Source organism: Apium graveolens, chromosome 1 (assembly GCF_009905375.1).
Source record: "Apium graveolens cultivar Ventura chromosome 1, ASM990537v1, whole genome shotgun sequence".
Lineage (NCBI taxonomy): Eukaryota > Viridiplantae > Streptophyta > Magnoliopsida > Apiales > Apiaceae > Apium > Apium graveolens.
Window position 1 is genome coordinate 16,264,879 of NC_133647.1, and position 22,473 is coordinate 16,287,351.

The following is a 22,473-nucleotide window of genomic DNA, read 5'->3' on the forward strand; positions in this document are numbered from 1 at the left end:
TATGGAATCTTAAAAACATATGAATTAGAAATGATTCAAAGGAAATCATTAAGAGCTGGTCAAGGGCATATTGTAGATGGTTCAAGTGCTCTAATTGTCAATGAAAGTCAGACCTCCAATGATGAGCCAAGATCCCAGACTCTAGTTGCCTCAACAAGTAAGCAAAGAAATAATAATTCACAGGAACAAGCCATACTGGAATTGGAAGAAGATGAGTTCTACACCCTGGATGAAATTGATGAGCTAGATCAGTCAATGGACTATCTGGAAAGAAAGTTCTCTAACATTAGATTAAAGAAGCCAAGATTCTTCGAAGGTAAAGGACAATCATTCAACAAAGACAGCAGCTGGAAAGGAAAAGAGAAGTACACATCTGATAGCAAAAATGACTACAAAACTGGATCTGTTGACAGATCAAAAATAAGGTGCTATAACTGTGATGAGCTAGGCCATTTTGCTACAGAATGCAGAAAACCCAAGAAAGCAAAGAAAGACAAAGCTTATCTTGAACTGGAAGCAAAGTATGAAGCTCTTCTGAAGAAACAACAAAGCAAAGCCTATATTGTAGAGGGAAAGAGTTGGGATGATTCTGATAATGATAAAGATGAGGAAGTTGGAAATTATGCACTTATGGCCTTGGAGCAAGGAGAGTCATCCTCATCAAAAAACACAGGTACCAACTCTTACCACCATTGATTTAAATGTGAGTCAATATAAGGAAACTGTTGAAAAGATGAGCACATAAATGTTTCACATTCATACAAGTATGGTTGCTCCTAATGAAGAGGTTAGCAGATTGACAAAGATAAATGAGAAACTTGAAAATGAGAAACAAGAAACTGAGTTATTGTTGATAGAGCTTGAAGCTGTGAAACAAGAAAATGCATATCTAAAGAACAAGCTCGAGTGTGCAAATAAGATTGAAGTCGTGTTAAGGGAGAAGCTAGAAAAGAATGAAGTCAAGTTAAAATCTTTCAGGAATGTATCTGACTTGGTTGGACAATACCATGAAAAGAACAAGTCATGTGCAAATATTGTTATTGGTCTTGATTATGATGCCTTGAACAAACAAGATGAAAGTTGTAGGTGAAAAAAGGAAAGCAAATGAAAATGAAGATGTTCCAGCTATGCTGAAAAAGGTTGGCTCACCTATGTTCAAATCATGTAAAGTAGATTTCAGTGAAGAGGAGTTGATCATAAAGCAAGAAATTTTTGATGAAGACAATGAGAAGAAAAATGCAGAAACAGCTCAAACTTCAAAAGCTAAAAAGAAGCTCATGGATAACCAAGATTCCAAGACACCTGTCAAGGAAACAAAAACTGAAGATGTAAGAAAGAAGAAGAAGAATAGAAATGGCAAGATTGGGATAAACAAAAGCAATAATTTTGCTTATGTTGCAGATGCTCCAAGGAAGAAATGTGAAAAATGTGGATCTGTGAATCACCTAACTCACCTTTATAAAAAGGTTGTTAGCAAGCCAGTTGAAGGAGCCTGCAAGTATAATGAAGCCAAGGCAAATGATCCCTATTCATTTTGTGATAAGTTTGATTGCATTCCCTATAACTTAAAAGTAATGAAAAGTTGCCACAAGCTGAGAGTAGATATCAAAGAAGTCAGTTGGATCTACAGCTACAAGAGAAAATGCACAAACATCTATGAATGCTATTCTTTCTGAGACTTCTAACTCTACTTCTGCTAGATCAGTTAACAAGAAGAAAGTACCCAACACTGCTTGGGTTGTTAAACACACTTAAAACTCATTGAGTACAGGGAAAAATGAAGAAGGTCATATGGATCATAGACATTGGATGCTCCAGTCATATGATAGGTGATAAGGCCCTACTATCATAATTTGAGGAGAAGGCTGGCCCTTTGGTGACCTTTGGAGACAACAACAAAGGATTCACAATGGGATATGTCAAGATTGTTTCTGGAAATATTGTCATTGATGATGTGGTATTGGTAGATGGCCTTGATGTAAATCTTCTCATGTCATCCAGTTTGTAGACAAAGGTTTTAAAGTTCTATTTGACAAAGAAGAATGTATCTTCATCAGCAAGAAAACCAATAAAGTTGCTCTGAAAGGAGCAAAGAAAGGAAGCTTGTTTGTTGCAGTCTTGGACTCAACAAATGAGGATGTAATTTATTGCTTCTACACCAAGGCATCCATAGAGCAAAGCAAGTTATGGCATAAGAAACTCTCACATCTAAACTACAAGGCAATCAACACTCTAAACCAGAAAGAGCTGATGAGTGACATGCCAAAATTAGAGTTTTCTCAAATTGAAGTCTGTGAAGCTTGTCAGAAAGGAAAAATGAAAAGATCAAGTCACAAGTCAAAGCAGGCACCTAGAGCTTGGTATGACACACTGACAGATTTTCTACTTAAACATGGTTTCACTAGAGGAACAATAGACAAGACACTCTTGTACAAGTTGCATGATTATCATATGATCCTAGTTTAAATTTATGTGGATAATATCATCTTTGGTTCTACTAATGAGAAGCTCTGTCAAAGATTCTCTAAGCTTATGCAGAGTGAATATGAAATGAGTATGATGGGGGAATTAAGTTACTTTTTGGATTTCAAGTCAGTCAAAGAAGTGATGGAATCTTCATCAACCAGACTAAGTATGTTAAAGATTTATTGAAAAAGTTCGGCATGGTTGATTGTTCACCTGCATCTACACCTATGTCTACAGCAACAAAGTTGGATGAAGATAAAAAGGGCAAGAGTGTAGATATTACAAGCTACAGAGGAATGATTGGATCATTGCTTTACTTAACTGCAAGTAGACCAGACATCATGTTTGCTACATGTCTGTGTGTAAGATTTCAATCCAATCCAAAAGAATCACATTTGATGGCTATGAAGAAAATTTTCAGATATTTGAAGGGGACTCCAAACTTGATTTTGTGGTATCCTAAGGGAACTGGTTTTGAAGCTATTGAATACACAGATGCATATTTTGCTGGATGACGGGTTGAAAGAAAGAGTACTACTGGAAGCTATTAGTTTCTTGGACAAAGACTTGTATCATGGTATAATCAACAATATGCGTCAACTTCCATAGCCGAAGCTGAATACATAGCTGCTGGAAGTTGTTGTGCTCAAGTACTTTGGATTAGAAATCAACTAATGGATTATGGCCTAGTGTTACACAAAATTCCAATCATGTGTGACAATACTAGTGCTATATCTATTGTGGCTAATATAGTTAATCACTCTAGGACAAAACACATTGATGTAAGGTACCATTTCATTAGAGAACATGTTGTAAATGGTACCATTGAGCTCATTTTTGTTCGAACAGAAAAATAATTAGCTAACATTTTTACTAAACATTTGGATGAAGCAACTTTCACTAGACTTGTAGGTGAAATTGGAATGCTTAATTCTTCATCCTAAGGCAAGAACTCAGCTAATGTGTTGCGGCGAATTAATTTCTAGTAAATCAAAATTAATTTGATTTAATTAGAAATTAACTGAAATATGAATTATAAATATTTTAGAAATCACTCCATATTTATTTTTCAAAATTCAAAATTCAGCTTGGAATTTTTCATATTCTAAGAAAGCTGTCTAATTGTTGATTTACATTTTCAATATGTGAAATTAACACAAGGCAGAATCAAAGTAATCAAAAGTATATAGAGAACTAAGTTCTCGATAAGTCTAACTGACTTATCGACAAGTCATTTTAATACTTCTCGAGTGAGTTATCGATAAGTCAATTTACTGACTTCTCGAGCGACTTCTCGATAAGCTTTATTATGACTTATCGATAAGCCATTATAGAGTTCTCTATATGTGTTAACTTACAGAGTTCTCTACAAGTATAATTTTAGACTTATGAATAACTCAGAACTGAAATAATTTAATCCAATAAATTATTTGAGTAAAATACTTTTAACAAAATTATTCTGATTTTATTTTAATTTATTCAAATAAAAACTGGAAACAATTCAGTCTATTTTGGATAAACTGGGTATTTATTTGATATCTTGATAAGTTTATTTTTAGTTCTCTACAAGAATAAAACAAAATGAATTATCGATATGTTTTTCACTTCCTAAAATGACTTCTCGATAGACAAACTCCAAACGTTTATTAATGAGTTCTCGATAAGTCATTCACTTTTACTATAAATACCCATACATCTCGATACACATATACTTACGCCTTCGAGAACTCTAAAAGACCTAGCTTTTTCAATTCCAAACCGATTTCTCTCTCGTTTCAAACTCTTTTTCACTTATTTTTCTTACCCATTCACTCTTACTCAACAACAATAGCACTCAACAATGTTAGAGTTGTAATCCTAGAGAAAGGAACCAACTACATCGCTTTCACTTATGCTAACCAAGCCCTTGATAGTTTCAAGGGGTTTGTGAAATTTCTGTCTGAATCCTATCTTGCAGGTGCTTTAACAGTTAACCCGGTCCTATATTTAGATGTTCTGCATGAATTCTGGACAACAGCAGTGGTGAGAACTGTTATGCTTGACAACTCTGTGTCCTTAATGGTGACATGCTCAATTGGAGGCCAACGGATAGAGTTCAATGAGCAAGATGTGAATGCAGCTTTGGGTCTTCCAACTGCAAATCTAGTGGAGGTGCCAACCCAGGATGAACTAACTGAGTTTATGGACTTCATCAACTATGGTGGAAGAATCAACTTGGCAAGTTTGAACAGGATAAACCTAAGGAAGAAATGGTCCTTTGTGTTTGGTTCTATAGTGAGGGCCTTCACATGCAGGATGACAGGATATGACAACATCTCAAGTGTGGTGCAAAAGCTGGTGTTCTCAATAGCCCAGAACAGACACTTGAATGTTGGTCTATTGATCCTGGAAGAACTTGCAACCAGGCTAACTATGCCCCAATCTGCTAGAGGTAAGGAAATTTTCTTTCCTAGATTTATTATGTCTATTTTAAATCATAAAGTAACAGACATACATTTTTTGAATGGTATAGACAATAGTAGAATAGGCAATTGTAAGCAAGTGTCCAAAATAATATTAAGTTCACTTACTACAAAGAATAAGGTAAATGTGAGTGTGAAAATCACTCCATTCATGATGGAGAGGTTTAGGACTTACCCTTACCCTATGCTTGATATGAGATCAAATGCTCAACCTAGTACAACTTTGGTCCCTGAACCTGTAGAAGTTCAAATACAGGAAGACCAACAGGGGCCTTCCCGAGCTGAGACCATTTCTTCAAAACAAATAGCAGCTAGGAAACCAACCACTTCATCCTCTCAAAAGGATGAAGTGAGTAAAAAGAAGAGATTGGAGATAACCCTTACAGTAATGAATGAGAGTGGTGAGGAACAAATACAACCTGAGTCACCCTTGGTCAGAAAAATAAAGAAGGCTAAGAAAACTTAGTTGACCACTCAAACCACCTCTGTATCCTCCCAAAAGGATGCAGTTGTATAATTGGGGCCAAAACAGATTCTAGAGACATCCTCTCAACATGATGTTTCTATTGAAAAGAGCATTCTCCCCAATGCATCTTGTAAAGAGTCTGCACAGCCAACACTTGAACAAATCCAAGTGTATGGTAGCAGAAATAAGGATGGCACACATAGTGAGAGCACATCTATTGAAGCTCCCTCATTCACTCAGGGGAGCTGTCAACACTCACTCATGATCAAACTCTACTCATCTCTCTAATTTCTTCTTCTCACAAAATGTTTGAATCTAATTCTCAAGTGCAAACCCATTCAAATGACTTGGTTCAAGAAACCTTGTTCACCACCCAGAAACCATAATTAGTTTGTGAGAGGCTACATGTTGGGGTAGACCTTGATGATACCAACACAAACCTAGGGGATTCATCATTTTTTACTGAAGACCCCATGGAGATCTCAAATGCACCTTCATGTGCATATCAGTCTTCACAGACTGTTAAGTTTGAGGGTAATACTCATGAGGGGGAGCTATCTAAATCCTCTCCAATTTAATTGGAGGTTTCTGTTCCAGGACAACTCCCCTCAAAACCCTGGCTGAAATTGCTTTGACAATTGAAGCTAGGAGTACAATTGCCAATGATCCTGTCATAGATGATGCAAGAATAGCATATTCAAGTGACAGTGTGGTACAAGACACACAAGAGTTTGAGACTGTTGCAAATGACAGTAGCATAGTCAAATCCCCTCCAATTCAAATGGAGGTTCCCATAACTGGTGAGGAACAACACTCTATCATAAATACAGAGAAATCTGTGAGTCAAACTGTGACTTCTGTCATAGGTGGTTCTGATCCCTCACGTCAACCATCAACCTCACAATCTCAACAACCACACCTCCTCTCACAATGGCTGCAAACAACTGACTCTCAACCTCCATCTGTGGATGATCTTCCTATTGAGCAAATTTCTGGATTAGCAAATATCTCACAGCATCTACTTACTTCAGATATGAGAAATCAGGACTATCAAACCATTATGCTAACATACAATGAAGAAGTTGAAAAACAAGAGAAAATTATAAATGATGTAGAATAAGATGGGAATGTAGATGCATGGCTATCCAAAGATTTTTTTTGGAGATGGATCAAGCCTTGGCTAGGTTTTGGGATGAATATGTCACTATTCTTGGAAGCAATGCCAAGGCCTCGACTCCATAGGATGTTTATGATGCAGTCACTGAAGTTTACAAAGCTCAGCTCAAGGCTTTTCACCTCTCTGGTAAAGTTCTAGAAGTAAAGATGATTGGTCATGAAGAAAAGATAAGGAAGCTGGTGAAGGAAAAAATGGATGAGATCATACCATCTCAAGTCATGATCACCTCCAAGTTTAAACATTTTGCTGATCAAATGGCAAGGCTTGATCTGACTTCTGTGGAAAAAGATGTCAAAAATCTGAGATAATCTTTCATTTCTCTTCATGAAGTGGTCCAACAACATATCACCAATTCAAATAATACAAAGATCAAGTTGGACCAGCTTCATCAAACCAGATATGAGCCTTCTGCTTTGCTTATGGATGGTATCAAACAGGTTGTGGAAGAAACTTTTGGCTCTTCAACATCTACTTCCACATCTCTACCTGTCTCTACATCAACAAATCTACATATTCAAGCTCTCCAAGGTCAAGTCTCAACTCTACAAACCTCCAATGAACAACTCACAACTCAAGTGCATGCTTTCACTACACTGGTGCAGAGTCAACAGGTAGACATTCAAGCCTTGGTGGACTCCCACATGTACTTACAAATGCAAAATTTTGTTGCTTTGGGAGCCATCATGGGTAAGCTCAATATCCCACTGCCTGCACTTCTTGAGTCTGTGAGACGAGAATTACCAACTCCCCTAATCATGCCTATCACCAAGACTGAGGGGGAGATGGAATCTTTATCGACATCTTTCTTAGGCAATAATCTAAGTTATATATGGCACAATGTCTTTGCCGCTCAGGACATAATTAAGCAAGGGAGTGCTTGCCGTATTGGAAAATGTGATTCTGTGTTTATAATGAACACTCCATGGCTTCCTGACCATAACGACCCTTACGTTCATTCTTCTACTGAAGTATTAATAGGACAAATAGTATCCTCCATTATGATTACAGGAGGAAGCAGCTGGGACGTGGACCCACTCCATGACGTATAAATAGAAAGAGGTGTTAATTTCATTTTGTCTATACCTCTAGGAGCTGAAGTCGAGGATAACTGGTATTAGCGACATGAGAAGCTGGGTTCTTACTCTGTTAAGAGTGCTTATAACATGCTTCAAGCTTCTAAACGTGTTAATCATGAAAATGATAACTCAGGTTTCTGGCATAAATTGTGGAATTTGAAAATTCCTCCAAAAGTTCAAAATTTTCTATGGCGTGTTGTGACTAACTATTTCCCAATAAAGGATCTCCTTCGTCTTAAACAAGTATCAGTAATACAATGTGTCATGTTTGCAATGAAGCTTCGGAGTCTGTACTTCATACATTAGTTCTGTGTTCTTTTGCAAAGTGTTAGTCCCTAAACACGCACTAATAATACACGCAAGTATACGAGTTCGCAAGTAGTATAGAATCTTTTCTAGTTCGTTCCTACAGAGACTGACTTTGGTTAACTAATTAATTTATACACTTAAGCAACAATGTATAGTTATAATTCAATGCTAAGACGATAACAAATTGAGGTTGTTTACAACTAAGAATTAAACTAACAAATATAACTAAGAGAATAAAATTGATTGAATTAATATATATGACAAACATGAGATTCTAACTTCATTAAATACTTCCTTCAATAGCCTTATTGTTCTTAACCTTAGCATGCAATGCTGATGACACTAATCAGATAACATAAAACTGATAAATGCCAACTTTCGTTGCACGAGTACCATACTACCAGACATCCACAAAAGAAATAGAAGCTGAATAGACACCAATTATATTGAGATCCTATATGTCTATAGAATTTGACAACATAACGATTTAAGCACAAGTTATCTATCTTGATTATATAAGGCAAGTAAGATGGTTAAAATTACCCACAAATCATGCATAACAAATACATGAACCTATGGTAGCAATGCAAGTTCTAAATCCTTAATTTTACTTTCACTTCATTAAGAATTAACACACTATCTTATAAGTTCGCGACACTCATAAGACGAATACGCATAACCAATACTAGGTTCTCATACAATCACCACATACTAAGACATCGAAACAATTTAACTAAACAAATCCATAAATAAATCCGCTAGGACCCCACGATAACGATTAGCCCATAATCAGACTCATCATCAACGTGGGTTCCGATAAAATCATGGTATAATAAATGTAGTCTTTATACTTAAATAATAAAACCAAGTACGAAAGAAGAGTAAGTTTTATAAATAAGAAAACTAGCATCCAATTTACAACTTAGAACAAAGATTCACAAGTAAAAACAAGATCTTCTTCGTTGAATCGTGCTAACACGGTCTTCTCACAGCTCTCCTTGATATGTCTCAGGCTTGATATCTTATTAAAAACGACCTAAAGTTATTTATATAGCAACCCTGATCAGCAGAGAAGTCCAGAATTCAGTCTTCTATTTAAAACAGGATTCTTGAAACCCGACACGGCGCAGCCGCGCGCTTAATCAGCGCGGGCGCGTTCGCTCTCTGAAGTTTGGGCGCGACCACGCGCTTGATCAGCACGGGCGCGCTGGGCTTTTGCCAAAACTTTGATTTCTTCTTTTTCTTGCAGATTTGAGCCGGTCTTCGCGAGCTTTATTCCTTAAACACCAACCTAACACCATATTAGCATCAAATCAATGCTAATTCACCTTATTCTCAGATTAATGCCTGAAATGCACAAATACTAGAAAATATATTAAAATACCAATAACTTGAGTACAAATACACCAATTCAAAGCTTTACGGAGCATAATAAGGTGTCTTAAATGCCACTCAACATCCCCCCAAACTTGAATCAATGTTTGTCCTCAAGCATAAGCAGACTCGAAAAACAAGAAATAAAAATGCATGAATGCAACTAAATGAATGCAACGATCCCCATAGAATAACTAAACCAATCAACAAGCAACACCTTAACAAATGCGGTTATTCACATAAAGATCAACCAAATATCACAAATCAATCTATGAACCAAAGACGTGTGTGTGCTACTGCTTACAGATATACTATCGCAACTAGATCAACAATCATGACTCACTACTTACCAAAGCAATCGCAAGTTTATAAATAGAATAAAAGCTAGACTCAAAATAACTTATAACACTTCAATTCTTATAACGGAGTTAATCGTGGATTCATGCTTTAATTCATAACAAAACAACATAAGTATGCTTATTTGATCGTGCAATAAGTGAGGTCCACAAAAGACTTATACAATAGTACCCATGTAGCGAGCGTTAGGTTAGCGGATCCAGACTATTAAAGCCTTAGGTCACTAGGCACAAAGTCCCCTAAGAACTTAATAACTCGAGTACTAAAGAGCCCACTCGTGATCAGTTATACATAACACCATTCTTTTTTTTTCAAAATTCTAAACGAGTGTGTTTCGCTCCATCTCGCTCAACCATAGATTATTCATAAAAATATAAGCCGACTACTAGCCATTTGACACCTAGCCACACACTAGCAATAAAATCCAATTTTCTCCAATTTTTAAATATCCATGTTATTTTATTATTAAGAGAATATCCAAAATTCTAAATATAAACAAACAATTAAACCTCGACAAACAAACAAACCATGATCATGATCTAGCACTCTAGAAACCTATAAGACTTAGTGAAATACAAGTGTCTTTAGCATACAAATTAATTTGATACGACTTAATATCACTAAATATGACATCACTACACTAACATCAATATCACAAATTAATCGGAAAAACTATCTAAGGAATTACGTTATAGTGCAAATGCATGAAACTAAATGAACAATATATCATAAAAACTACCAAAAATAAAAAAAAACTACATGGCAAAATATGCAAACTAAATGTACTAAACTATCATGAATATGCAAACTAAATGTGACTCACACAAAACATATTCCATCAACTACTACCCCCAAACTTAAAATATTCATTGTCCTCAGTGAAGGTAATAGTAAGGAATTCAGGCATACCTACTGCGAATCAGAATCCTCACCCTCAACGGGACTGTATCAGGAGGCAAACCGACTATGGATGTCGTGCATCGCATCCATCCTCCGTGCTAGACGCCTATACTGCGTCGAACTCAAACCAGCTCCAACATCTGCTCCTGCTGCCTCCTGCTGCTGCTGTGACGAACCAGCCTCCTCTCCTAACTGAGCTCTCCGGGCTCCCTTACTTGCTTGCTGCGTTCCACCCCATACATCTGATCGCGAGGCCTCCCACCTGGTAGATGTTCAAAAGAGGAACTAAGCCCCTTCAAATCAAGCTTACCTCATCCCCACTACTGCATACTCAACAGTGTAGAACTATCAATAGGAGCATTGGGAAGTTGAAGCTGCTCATGTGCGGGCCAATAAACACCAACTGCCACACACAACTTCGTCACAACGAACGCATACAAAATAGCACATGTAGTACCTCCTCTCAAAAATCGCAAAATCCCATGATAAATCACCATCCCCAAATCAATATAATCACCCTGCAGAATACCCCATAGCAGACGAGCACGCTCTACCGTAATCTCATGCACATGCGAAGATGTCATGATGTTAGCATAAATAAAAGAGTTCCAAGCCCATGCAAACCTATTCATGAACAACGCAGGGAACGTGGAGTAATCAGTAGTGCCCCTCTTGAACTTCCAGTGAGTCTCAGGCACACACAGAGTCGCAATGATCAGATCCAAGTCGAAGTCCTCGGGAGTCTTATCATTCCAAGTGTCCTGACCGGCCTTCCTCGAGGGCTGCTCAATCACCCTCCTAATGGCATCAACATTGTACTCTACAGTCATCCCCCTAACCACCATGAAGTCATTCTTCTCCGCCTTAGCGTTAGCATAGAACTCCCGCACAACACTCATGGGCACAACAACGGGAGCCTCATAAAAATGAACTTATCCCATATCAAGAATCATCTCCAACAGCTTACCATCCTTCCCTGATGGCAGAAAACCTCGCTCATTCGCAATAGGCTTCGAGAGAAGCCTCAGGAGTAGAAAACCTTGGCCTCACACCACCCGCAGATGAAGAATCGGTGGTGTTGTTGCTAACATGTGTTCTTTTCCTCTTGGGTGCCATTGGGATTGAATAAGAGAAAATAAAAGCTAAGTGTTTGAGAATTTGTGAAGTGGTGGAGAAGTTTGTGTATAAGTGTGTGTGTATTTATAGGTGGAAATGTGAGAATTAGATATGGAATAGAAGTAGGAATTGTTTATGGGAATCGTAGGAATAATGGTTTTGATTGAGAGAGGGAATTATGGGATGTGGAAGAGTAAAAATCGGGTTGGAATTGATTTTGGAGTAAAAGTCCCAATTTTTCTCTTTATTCTGTTGTTATTATTTTTTTTCGAACAGGGACCTGGCGCGGGCGCACGCTAGGACAGCGCGGGCGCGCGCACATTCTGGAAAACTGGCACGGCCGCGTGCTAGATCAGCGCGGGCGCGCTTGGTTACTGGAAAAACAGCGTGGCCGCGCGCTTGATCAGCACGGGCGCACTTGGCTACTGAAGTTGGCTCTGAATTTTTTTCTTTTTCTGATTTTTTTATGTTTTTCTCCTTTCTTCTTGCTTTCTCTACCTACTAATGTACAACAAACTTGGGTTGCCCACCAAGAACTGCTTCTTTTACATCGCTAGCTCGACGTAGAACCTTGAGCTCAAATGGACAATAGAACGGCACTAACCACCTCGCAGTTTGCCGTGTCACCATAGTAATGCTTCAACCTCTGACCATTTACCTTGAATGTTTGGCCCATATCATTCTCAAAAATTTCCACCGCTCCATGTGGAAACACAATTTTGATTATGAATGGCCCTGACCACCTTGACTTCAACTTTCCAGGAAAAAGACGGAGACGAGAGTTGAATAAAAGAACTTGTTGCCTCGGCATAAATGATTTGAGAACTAGACCCCGATCATGCCACCTCTTGACTTTCTCCTTGTACAGTCTGTTGTTCTCATAAGCTTGAAGCCGAAACTCGTCAAGTTCATTCAATTGAAGCATCCTCTTCTTTCCAGCCGCATCCAAGTCAAGATTCAATTTCTTCAAAGCTCAATATGCCTTATGCTCGAGCTCCACAGGCAAATGACACCCCTTACCATAAACTAACTGGAATGGTGATATTCTCAATGGAGTCGGGAGGTATAATATTACTCACAAGGTAGTTCATAATGTCTGCAAATCACGGTTCTTCTGCTTGCACTATGAATAACTGCTCATCAGGAAAAGACTCATTTATCAATGTCTTGTCCAATGAAGTAGCATTGGGGTTCTCTAAACGTATGAGATGATCAGCGACTTGATTTTCAGTTCCCTTTCTGTCCTTGATCTCTTGTTCAAATTCTTGAAGCAAAAGAACTTATCTAATCAATCTAGGTTTCGAGTCCTTCTTTGAGATTAGATAACGAATTGCAACGTGATTAGTGAAAAGTGAAAACTATCACCTTAGCCCAAGTAGATAAGAATAAAATTTCTCAAAACCATAGATAATAGCCAAAAGTTCTTTCTCCGTAGTAGTATAATTCAGCTGGGCACCATTTAGGGTCTTGCTAGCATAATAGACCACATGAAATATGTTATTCTTCCTCTGCCCAAGAACTGCTCCAACTGCATAGTCACTTGCATCGCACATCATCTCAAAAGGTTCATTCCAATCAGGTGCAGTTATGACCAATGTCGTGATTAAACTCTTCTTCAATGTCTCAAAAGCTGCAAGGCACTCGTTATCAAACTTGAAAGGGACATCTTTCTCTAGCAAACTGCACAATGGCTTTGAAATCTTAGAGAAGTCTTTGATGAAACGCCTATAGAAACCCGCATGACCAAGAAAACTGCTAATTCCCTTAACAGAATTAGGTGGAGGAAGATTCTCAATGACCCCCACCTTGGCTTTGTCCACCTCAAGACCCTTACTAGAAACCTTGTGCCCGGGAATAATGCCCTGTCGTACCATAAAGTGACATTTCTCCCAATTGAGAACCAGATTAGTCTCAACGCACCTCTTGAGAACGTGTCCAAGATTTTGCAAGCATTCATCAAAAGAATCGCCAAATACAGAGAAGTCGTCCATGAACACCTCCATATTCTGGCCAATCATATCTGAAAAGATGGCCATCATACATCTCTGAAATATGGATGTCGCACTACACAGACCAAAAGAAACTCGTCTGAAGGCGAAAATACCAAATGGATAAGTGAAGGTAGTTTTCTCCTGATCTTCAGGAGCGATACAAATCTGATTGTAACCCGAATAGACATCCAGAAGACAGTAGTACTCATGACCAGCCAATTTATCAAGCATCTGGTTAATGAAGGGCAAAGGGAAGTGATCCTTCCTAGTGGCCTTGTTCAGCTTCCTATAGTCCATGCAAACTCTCTACCCCGTGAATGTTCTTGTAGGAATAAGCTCATTCTTCTCATTTGCTACCACAGTAATTCCACCTTTATTTGGCACATATTGAACCGGGCTTTCCCAAGAACTGACAGAAATATGATAGATGATCCCTGCATCTAGCCACTTAAGAATTTTCTTCTTCACTACTTCCTTCATGATTTGATTAAGTCTTCTTTGCTGCTCGACCATAGGCTTGCTACCTTCCTCTAACAGAATTTTATGCATGCGTTAAGAAGGGTTGATTCCCTTGATATCTGCTATAGTCCAGCCAATTGCCGATTTGAACTCTCTCAGAATCCTCAGAAGCTTTTCCTCGTCACTACCTGAAAGGTCAGATGCAATAATAACAGGCAAAGTAGATGCATCACCTAAAAATGCATACCTCAAATGCTTAGGTAAAGGCTTAAGCTCAAGAGTGGGAGCTTCCTCAATAAATGGCTTGAGGCGTTTAGGAGCTTTGTTCAATTCTTCCATTCCAAGACATTCAAAAGGCATATCAATCTTCCTCTTCCAGGGAGAAGCATTCAAATATTGCAATTGTTCTTCACCTTCGTCATCTTCACCATCTGAATTTCCCAATAAGGCTTTTTCTAAGGCATCAGACCTTAGCAATTGATCAAGTTCTGAAGTAACCACAGAATCGACCAACTCCACCTTTAGGCACTCCTCATTTTCCGTAGGAAATTTCATAGCATTTAATATATTAAAAGTTATATTCTGATCCAGCACTCGCATTGTGAGCTCACCCTTCTACACATCTATCAAGGTTCGGCCAATCGCCAAGAAAGTTCTTCCCAAGATTATGGAAATCTTCTTATCCTCCTCAAAATCAAGAATTACGAAATCAGCAGGGAAGATGAGTTTATCAACCTTGACCAAGACATCCTCCACAATACCTCGCAGATATGTAATAGAACGGCCGACCAACTGTAAGGTCATATAAATCGGTTATGGATCAGGTAAGTCTAACTGCTTGAAGATTGACAACGACAACAGATTGATGCTAGCTCCCAAGTCATATAAGCATCTGTCAAAAGACACTTTCCCAATAGTACACGGAATAGGGAAGCTTCCTGGATCTTTAAGTTTCGGAGGCAACTTCTGTTGCATAACTAGGCATCTGCTCAAGAGTCTCAGCGAAATGTATGTTGATTTGAAGTTTCTTGAACACTTTTAGAAACTTCTCAAATTGCTTGTCCAGCCTTTTCTTCTGCAGCCGCTTAGGAAACGACGGTGGAGGATAGATCTGTTTCTCCCCTGTATTAGCCTCAGGAGGAGTGTGCTCAACAGTAGTCTTCCTTGGTTCATCTTCTACTTCCCGCTGCTCTACTTTTTTCTCAGCCCCAGCTTCTTCAGTCAACGATTGAGTTTGTTCCAGACCTCAAAGTGATTGCCTTTACCTTCTTCTTAGCTTCCCTCTTTCCTGAAACTTCAGTGTCACTTGGTAGTGTACCAGGCTAACGATTTAGCAAGGAATTGGCAATTTGCCCAATTTGATTTTCCAAGGTCTTGATAGAAATAACTTGACTTTTGCACATAAGCTTCAACTCCTCTATTCTGGTTTTTCATTAGCTTGTTGCAGCTGGAGTTATTGTCTTGGTGCATATTGCGGTTGCTGAAAACCAGGGGGTTGTACTGCTTAGTTGGATACTGCTGATAAGGCTGTTGAACCACTTTCTGAGCGTTGCTCCAACTGAAAATAGGATGATTGCGGTTGTTGGGATGATAAGTGGGCTGGCACAGGTTGCTGTGAACGCTGAAAGTTGCTCACAAACTGAGCTGATTCACTAGAAATTGTGCACTGATCAGTCTCATGGGCACCAGCACAAAGCTCACAGACACTAGTGATTTGATTAACTCCATAATTAGCCAAAGTGTCCACCTTCATCGTCAAAGCCTTAAGTTGGGCAGCTATAGCACTTGCTGCATCCAACTACAGAATTCATGCTACCTTTCCCTGAGTCAATCTCTGGGAAGGATTATGGTACTCATTAGCAGCCATCAGTTCAATAAGTTCATAAGCTTCATCGTAGCTTTTAGCCCACAAGGCTCCTCCTGTTGCTGCATCGAGCATGGGTCTAGAAGTAGCACCCAATCCATTGTAGAAACAGTTAATAATCATCCAATCATGCATGTCATGGTGTGGGCACTTCCTTAGCATCTCCTTATATCGATCCCAAGACTCACACAAAGATTCTCCAGTTTGTCGAGCAAACTGAGTGAGAGCATTCCTGATTGCAGCAGTCTTCGCCATAGGGAAGAATTTAGTGAGAAACTTTTGAGTAAGATCTTCCCAAGTGGTGATAGACCCTGCTGGTAGAGAATGTAACCAGCACTTAGCTTTGTCCCTCAGAGAGAACGGGAAGAGTCGCAACTTGATAGCATCTTCAGTCACATCATTGAACTTGAAAGTGTCGCAGATCTCGATGAAATCCCTGATGTGCATGTTGGGGTCTTCAGTAGGAGAACCCCTAAACTGAACTGAGTTTTATATCATCTGAATCATGCTTGACTTGATCTCAAAAGTGTTAGCCCTGATGGCTGGCCTGATGATGCTTGACTGAATGTCATTGATCTTAGGCTGATAATGGTCCATCAAAGCCTTAGGATTTTCTGCTTGATCACCCATCTCTACTAAAGATGGTTCCTCGACTTTCTTTTCTTCTTTAACCTTCTTTTCTTCTTCAAAAACTTCCTTTCGAACTACCACAACTTCTTCCTCGTCTTTATCCAGTGTTCTCTTACGAGTACGCGAACGCGTATGCATACACCCTCGCTAGAGTACCTGAAATAATGCAAGGAAAGGAATAAGTAACAATGTCCGAGTCAATGAACTTTAACGACCACTGATGGAAAGCACATAAACTATAAATTAACATTGCAGTTCCCCGGCAGCGGTGCCAAAAACTTGTTAGTCGCTAAACACGCGCTAATAATACACGCAAGTATACGAGTTCGCAAGTAATATAGAATCTTTTCTAGTTCGTTCCCACAGAGACTGGCTTTGGTTAACTAATTAATTTATGCACTTAAACAACAATGTATGGTTATTATTCAATGCTAAGACGATAACAAATTGAGGTTGTTTATAACTAAGAATTAAACTAACAATTATAACTAAGAGAATAAAATTGATTGAATTAATATATATGACAAACATGGGATTCTAACTTCATTAAATACTTCCTTTAATAGCCTTATTGTTCTTAACCTTAGCATGAAATGGTGATGACACTAATCAGATAACACGAAACTGATAAACGCCAACTTTCGTTGCACGAGTACCATACTACTAGACACCACAAAAGAGATAGAAGATGAATAGACACCAATTATATTGAGACCCTATATGTCTAAAGAATTTGACAATATAACCGTTTAAGCACAAGTTATCTATCTTGATTACATAGGGCAAGTAAGATGGTTAAAATTACCCACAAATCATGCATAACAAATACATGAACCTATGCTAGCATGGCAAGTTCTAAATCCTTAGATTCACTTTCGCTTCATTAAGAATTAACACACTATCTTATAAGTTCGCGACACTCATAAGACGAATACGCACAACCAATACTAGGTTATCATACAATCACCACATACTAAGACATCTAAATAATTTAACTAAAGAAATCCATAAATAAATCCGCTAGAATCCCATGATAACGATTAGCCCATAATCGGACTCATCATCAACGTGGGTTCCGATGAAAGCATGGTATAATAAACGTAGTCTTTATACTCAAATAAAAAAAACCAAGTACGAAACAAGAGTAAGTTTCACAAATAAGAAAACTAGCATCCAAGTTACAACTTAGAACAAAGATTCACAAGTAAAAACAAGATATTCTTCGTCTTCATTGAATCGTGCTAACACGGTCTTCTCACAGCTCTCCTTGATATGTCTCAGGCTTGATATCTTATTAAAAATGACCTAAAGTTATTTATATAGCAGCCCTGATCAGCAGAGAAGTCCAGAATTCAGTCTTCTATTCAAAACAGGATTCTTCAAACCCGACACGGTGTGGCCGTGCGCTTGATCAGCGCGGGCGCGCTTGATCAACGCGGGCGCGCTGGCTCTCTGAAGTTTGGCCGCGGGCGCGCGCTTGATCAGCGCGGGCGCGCGCTTGATCAGCGCGGGCGCGCTGGGCTTCTGCCAAAACTTTGACTTCTTTTTTTCTTGCAGATTTGAGCCGGTCTTCGCGAGCTTTATTCCTTATAACACCAACCTAACACCATATTAGCATCAAATCAATGTTAATTCACCTGATTCTCAGATTAATGCCTAAAATGCACAAACACTAGAAAACACATTAAAATACCAATAACTTGAGTACAAATACACCAATTCAAAACTTTACGGAGCGTAATAAAGTGTCATAAATGCCACTCAACACAAAGCACTGCTGGAATGCAACTAATATCCCAACGGTTATAGGCGAATCCAACTCTTTTGGAGACTGGCTACAGTTAGTTTTTTCTCAGATAAATTTGAAGTCCATTCAAATGTCAAATATGGTTTGTTGGATGTTATGGAAGAATCGTAATGATTTAGTATGGAATCTGACTTTTTTGGTTGTTTCAGAGGTGTTAAACACGACATTATCTGTCCTTAACCAGTGGCGTTTTGTCAAGGACAAAACTTTTGATCATACTCTAGGTCTCTTAAACCTTGAAGATGGTCGAACTAAGTGGCAAGCTCCTTCAATGAACAGAGTTAAGGTTAATACCGATGCAGTTCTCTTTGACAACCCAAGTAGATACTGCCATGCTCAAGTTGTTCGTGATCATAATGGTAAGCTAGTGGAGGCCATGTCTCACTGTTACTTAGGCTCAGTTTCTCCGGAATTAGCAGAAGTCATAGGAATCCGAGAGGCACTCAGCTGGGTAAAGAATGCAAGCAGAAATGATGTGGTGGTCGAAACAGACTGTTTGACATTGATACGGTGGATTCGAAGTTCATATATCACCATGTCATATCTTGGACGCGTAATGGAAGATCGTAGACGATTGCTAGTTGGATTGCAAGAACAAAACGTAATGTTAAGATTTGTTAAAAGGTCTGCGAATAGCGTAGTTCACTATTTAGCGCGGTATAACTTTTCTATAGCTGATTGTACATGGATACTGGAGAATGCCTATTCTGAATTTGATTATACGGTGTGTATTGATTCGAAGCAATAGACTTTCTTCTTGGTGGCCAAAAAAAACAAGCATGTGATATTTCTATGAAGACCTTCCGGTACTCATAACTAGAGACGTTAATTTTGATACACAACATGTGAGCCAGTACAAAACAATATACGATAGTACACGGACATGAAAAATATAGATATAATTAGTGTTGGGTTTGATTTTTCGAAATATGTAAACGACACATAATGAAAATACACGGAATAAATAAATAAATATTAAAAATATTTAATATCTCTAAAATAATTTATATATCTTATTTTAATACTTAAAATTTATGTTTTTAATTTCATTTTGATGTTGAGATTAAACACTTTATTATTTATTATTCTTTAATAATATTTCCACTTATTTTAAGTATTTTATATTCAGAACTAAATTGTATTTTGGATTCAGAATTTAATTTTTTAATATCCTAGATACAAAAAAAAAAAAGGAGACAAAAGACCACAAGAGCAAATCAGGTTAATCGATACGGCCATTTCATGCTGCCAGAACACTTTCTTCATACTTTTTATGAACGATTGTTAATTGTTAATTGTTAATTGTTAATTAATATTCCACACATCCATTCTATGAAGCCAGAGCACTTTTTTCATGCAGCCAGATCACAGGAGCAAATCCGGTTAATCAGATGATTTTTTTTTATCAAAGAAAGTCTTCTGGTAAATTTGTTGAATGGAATTTAAGTTTTTCGGTCAACTACTGTAGTGTTCAATTCTTTTTAAATAATAATCCAAATTAATTGAGCAAAAGAAGCAGTTTCTGAAAATCCTTACAATCTTAAAACAGAGCATAATTCGACTAGGAAATCTAACCAAAAGATATCAAAATTTGAAAATTTTAGCCACCAAGTAGGTCAATGTTTAGATGAATCTACTACAACTTGATAATTTTTCTTAATCCAAAAGCGAAAAGATTACAAGGAAAGGATGAAAGTCAAGGCAATAAAGAAAAATTGTAAATAAGAATGTGAATGATTGATTCACTTGATCTTCCTGCCTGCTATCAGCTTAGTTTCAGGTCCTGATCCAGATCCAAACCCTGATGTAGCAGGACTTGGAGCACCGCTCATTGTACTTGGCTGTTCATTAACAAGAGCTGTTGGTGAGGTTGGAATGGACGGGCAGAACGTAATAGTGTAATCAGCACCCGTGCAAGTGAACGTACTTGTTAGATCATCATAAGCATAACTATAAGCTCTCGGACAAGCCATCTTAAACAGAGCCGCGTAAACTGATGGTTTGCAAGTAGCTGGAGTATTATTCGGACCACTGCAACAATACTCTGGTTTTCCAAATGCTTCACATGCACTCTTACATGCATCACCATTGCTCACTCTCAACTCAGCCGGGCAATACTGGTTTATATCCGTAACACACCCGGTTGCAGCACACATGCCTGAACCACCACTCGCTTCGACTATCATTGCCACGTTGTACCCATCAACCAAGCTAACGTCATAAAAGTCTTGACTACCCTGACTACCGGAGCCAAGTGTAAATTCAGCTAGTGTGGCAGGTGGAGAAGCTCCAGCGCCATTGCACTCTACTTGACCCGAGCCACAATCTGCGGTTGAGCATGAACCAGGCCCTGTTCCATTGAATTTGCAACCAGTTCGACCCCAGAACCTGCCAGACCAGCCGGTTGGAGCTTGGAAGGACCGGGAAGTTTGTTCTGGTAGCTCAAAACCAGTGGTCTCGAGAGGGGGAGTGCCTGCACTTGCGAGAATGCCTGGCCACACCGTGTACTCACATTTGTTTACGAATGTGAATGTTGCTCCATAAGTACCTAAACAAATATCAAAACTTATTAGTATCGTGACCAAGATTTTGAAGATATCGAAGTTAAGTCAATCTGAAAATAAAACATACATGATACTTTTAACTATTTTCTCATAAATTTTCAAATTCTACCAAAACTAAAGTCAAAATTTTGTATTATTTTTTGAAGGTCAAACGGGATTGAAGCCGAAAATTGTACAAGTTGAATACATGCTGCTTGTTCTAGATGCGTATCATGTGAAACATATAACATAGCCTAAACGGGATTGAAGCCGGAAATTATAATAGAAAGAAGCTGGGAAATAAGATTTTACCTGTACATAGAAGAAGCAGAGCCAGAATAAGTTTGAACAGATCCATGTGGATGTATTGGTTTACGGATAATCTGTATGGTAGATTTTCTTAAAGATTTAAACAAGAAAGTTATGGAAGTAAAGAGAACGGAGATGATGCAGGGAGCTTAATGAATAAAATTCAATGAATGGAACACCATGTATTGAGTCTATATTTATAGGCTACCCTTTGAGTTTACAATCCTATAGTGTTTTGAATATATATTACTTAACCATGTCATGTTTTCCAATCTTATTTGAAATGTAATTCATAATAATTACTATTATTTTTCATATATTGGATAGGAATCCAAATTTGACTTAATGATCACAAAATTAAAATTGTACTCAAATTTTAATTTACTAGTCTAATAATCATGCAATACACTGAGTTACCAATTTTTTGAGCTTCTTCTTTAAGATTCAACCCAAGCTCCTTGTTTAGTTCTGCAATACTGTATTGCTATATCTATATCCACTCGCTATTGAGGTTGAAGTTGATAGAGCAAATCAGTTTCTCAACAGTGTCTAGGTAGAATTTTAATTGGCTTAATTATGGCTCTTTAAGTTTTTAATCTACCAATGATAATCTCAGCCAGGCCTTGGCGAACGACCTAAAGCTTTGCGCCTCAGTTTATATACCTTTGCTGTGGTTTCATGTAGGAAAATCGACTATTCAAGAGATGATCGTAAAGGTATTGCCTTGTTTTTGTTCATCCTCGTTTACTCGTGATGATGAGCGGAATGCTGATATTGTTGGCCGGCTGTAAATTCATGTGAATGCAGGTGCCAGAACTGTTGTCAAACAGAGACGACTTGATCGAGACTTGCATCAAATTTGTTCCCCAGGCACAAAATATCAGAAACACAGGCAAATTCTTCTCGTACCCTGTCATAGTCGGTATCCTTGTGTGTGCAATTGTACTTTTAAGATAAAGAACTGATTTTCAGTATGTGCATGCTCTTTCAAAAAAAAAAATCATAATAAAGGCTAGATTTAAGTTAACTTAATTAATGTACTATTTGTTTTACATTAAGCTATTACAGTTACAAAACTTTCCTTAAAACGTCCTTTTCTCGTTTATTTCTGCTTCACAGGGCAAACAGTTTTCCTCTATGTATTTTTCAAAGGCATGGCTTATATTT

At 38.1% G+C, this 22,473-nt stretch overlaps 2 protein-coding genes and 1 non-coding gene across 3 annotated transcripts; 2 read left to right on the forward strand and 1 right to left on the reverse strand.

The window, feature by feature from the left end:
- Positions 1-16,150: 16,150 nt before the first annotated feature.
- LOC141682657 (small nucleolar RNA R71) lies at positions 16,151-16,257 on the forward strand. The gene has a single exon (XR_012559884.1). It is a non-coding gene; the product is annotated as a small nucleolar RNA R71 (small nucleolar RNA).
- A 2,144-nt stretch (positions 16,258-18,401) lies between these two features.
- Positions 18,402-19,202, forward strand: LOC141717970 (uncharacterized). Its single transcript, XM_074520311.1, has one exon. The coding sequence runs from the start codon at positions 18,402-18,404 to the stop codon at positions 19,200-19,202; it is 801 nt and encodes a 266-aa protein (XP_074376412.1).
- Positions 19,203-20,132: 930 nt separating this feature from the next.
- On the reverse strand, positions 20,133-21,446 carry LOC141661301 (thaumatin-like protein 1). Its single transcript, XM_074468286.1, has 2 exons — positions 21,310-21,446; positions 20,133-21,002 (listed from the first exon to the last, which is right to left on the reverse strand). Exons 1-2 carry the CDS (start codon positions 21,353-21,355, stop codon positions 20,197-20,199), a joined length of 852 nt encoding a protein of 283 aa, XP_074324387.1. The 5' UTR covers positions 21,356-21,446; the 3' UTR covers positions 20,133-20,196.
- Between the last annotated feature and the right edge of the window lie 1,027 nt (positions 21,447-22,473).

Coding starts and splice junctions, on each gene's coding strand:
- LOC141717970 (XM_074520311.1), top strand. CDS start 18,402: ATGCCACTCAACACAAAGCACTGCTGGAATGCAACTAATATCCCAACG.
- LOC141661301 (XM_074468286.1), bottom strand. CDS start 21,355: ATGGATCTGTTCAAACTTATTCTGGCTCTGCTTCTTCTATGTACAG. Junction 21,003..21,309: donor TCTGCTTCTTCTATGTACAG/GTAAAATCTTAT, acceptor ATATTTGTTTAG/GTACTTATGGAGCAACATTC.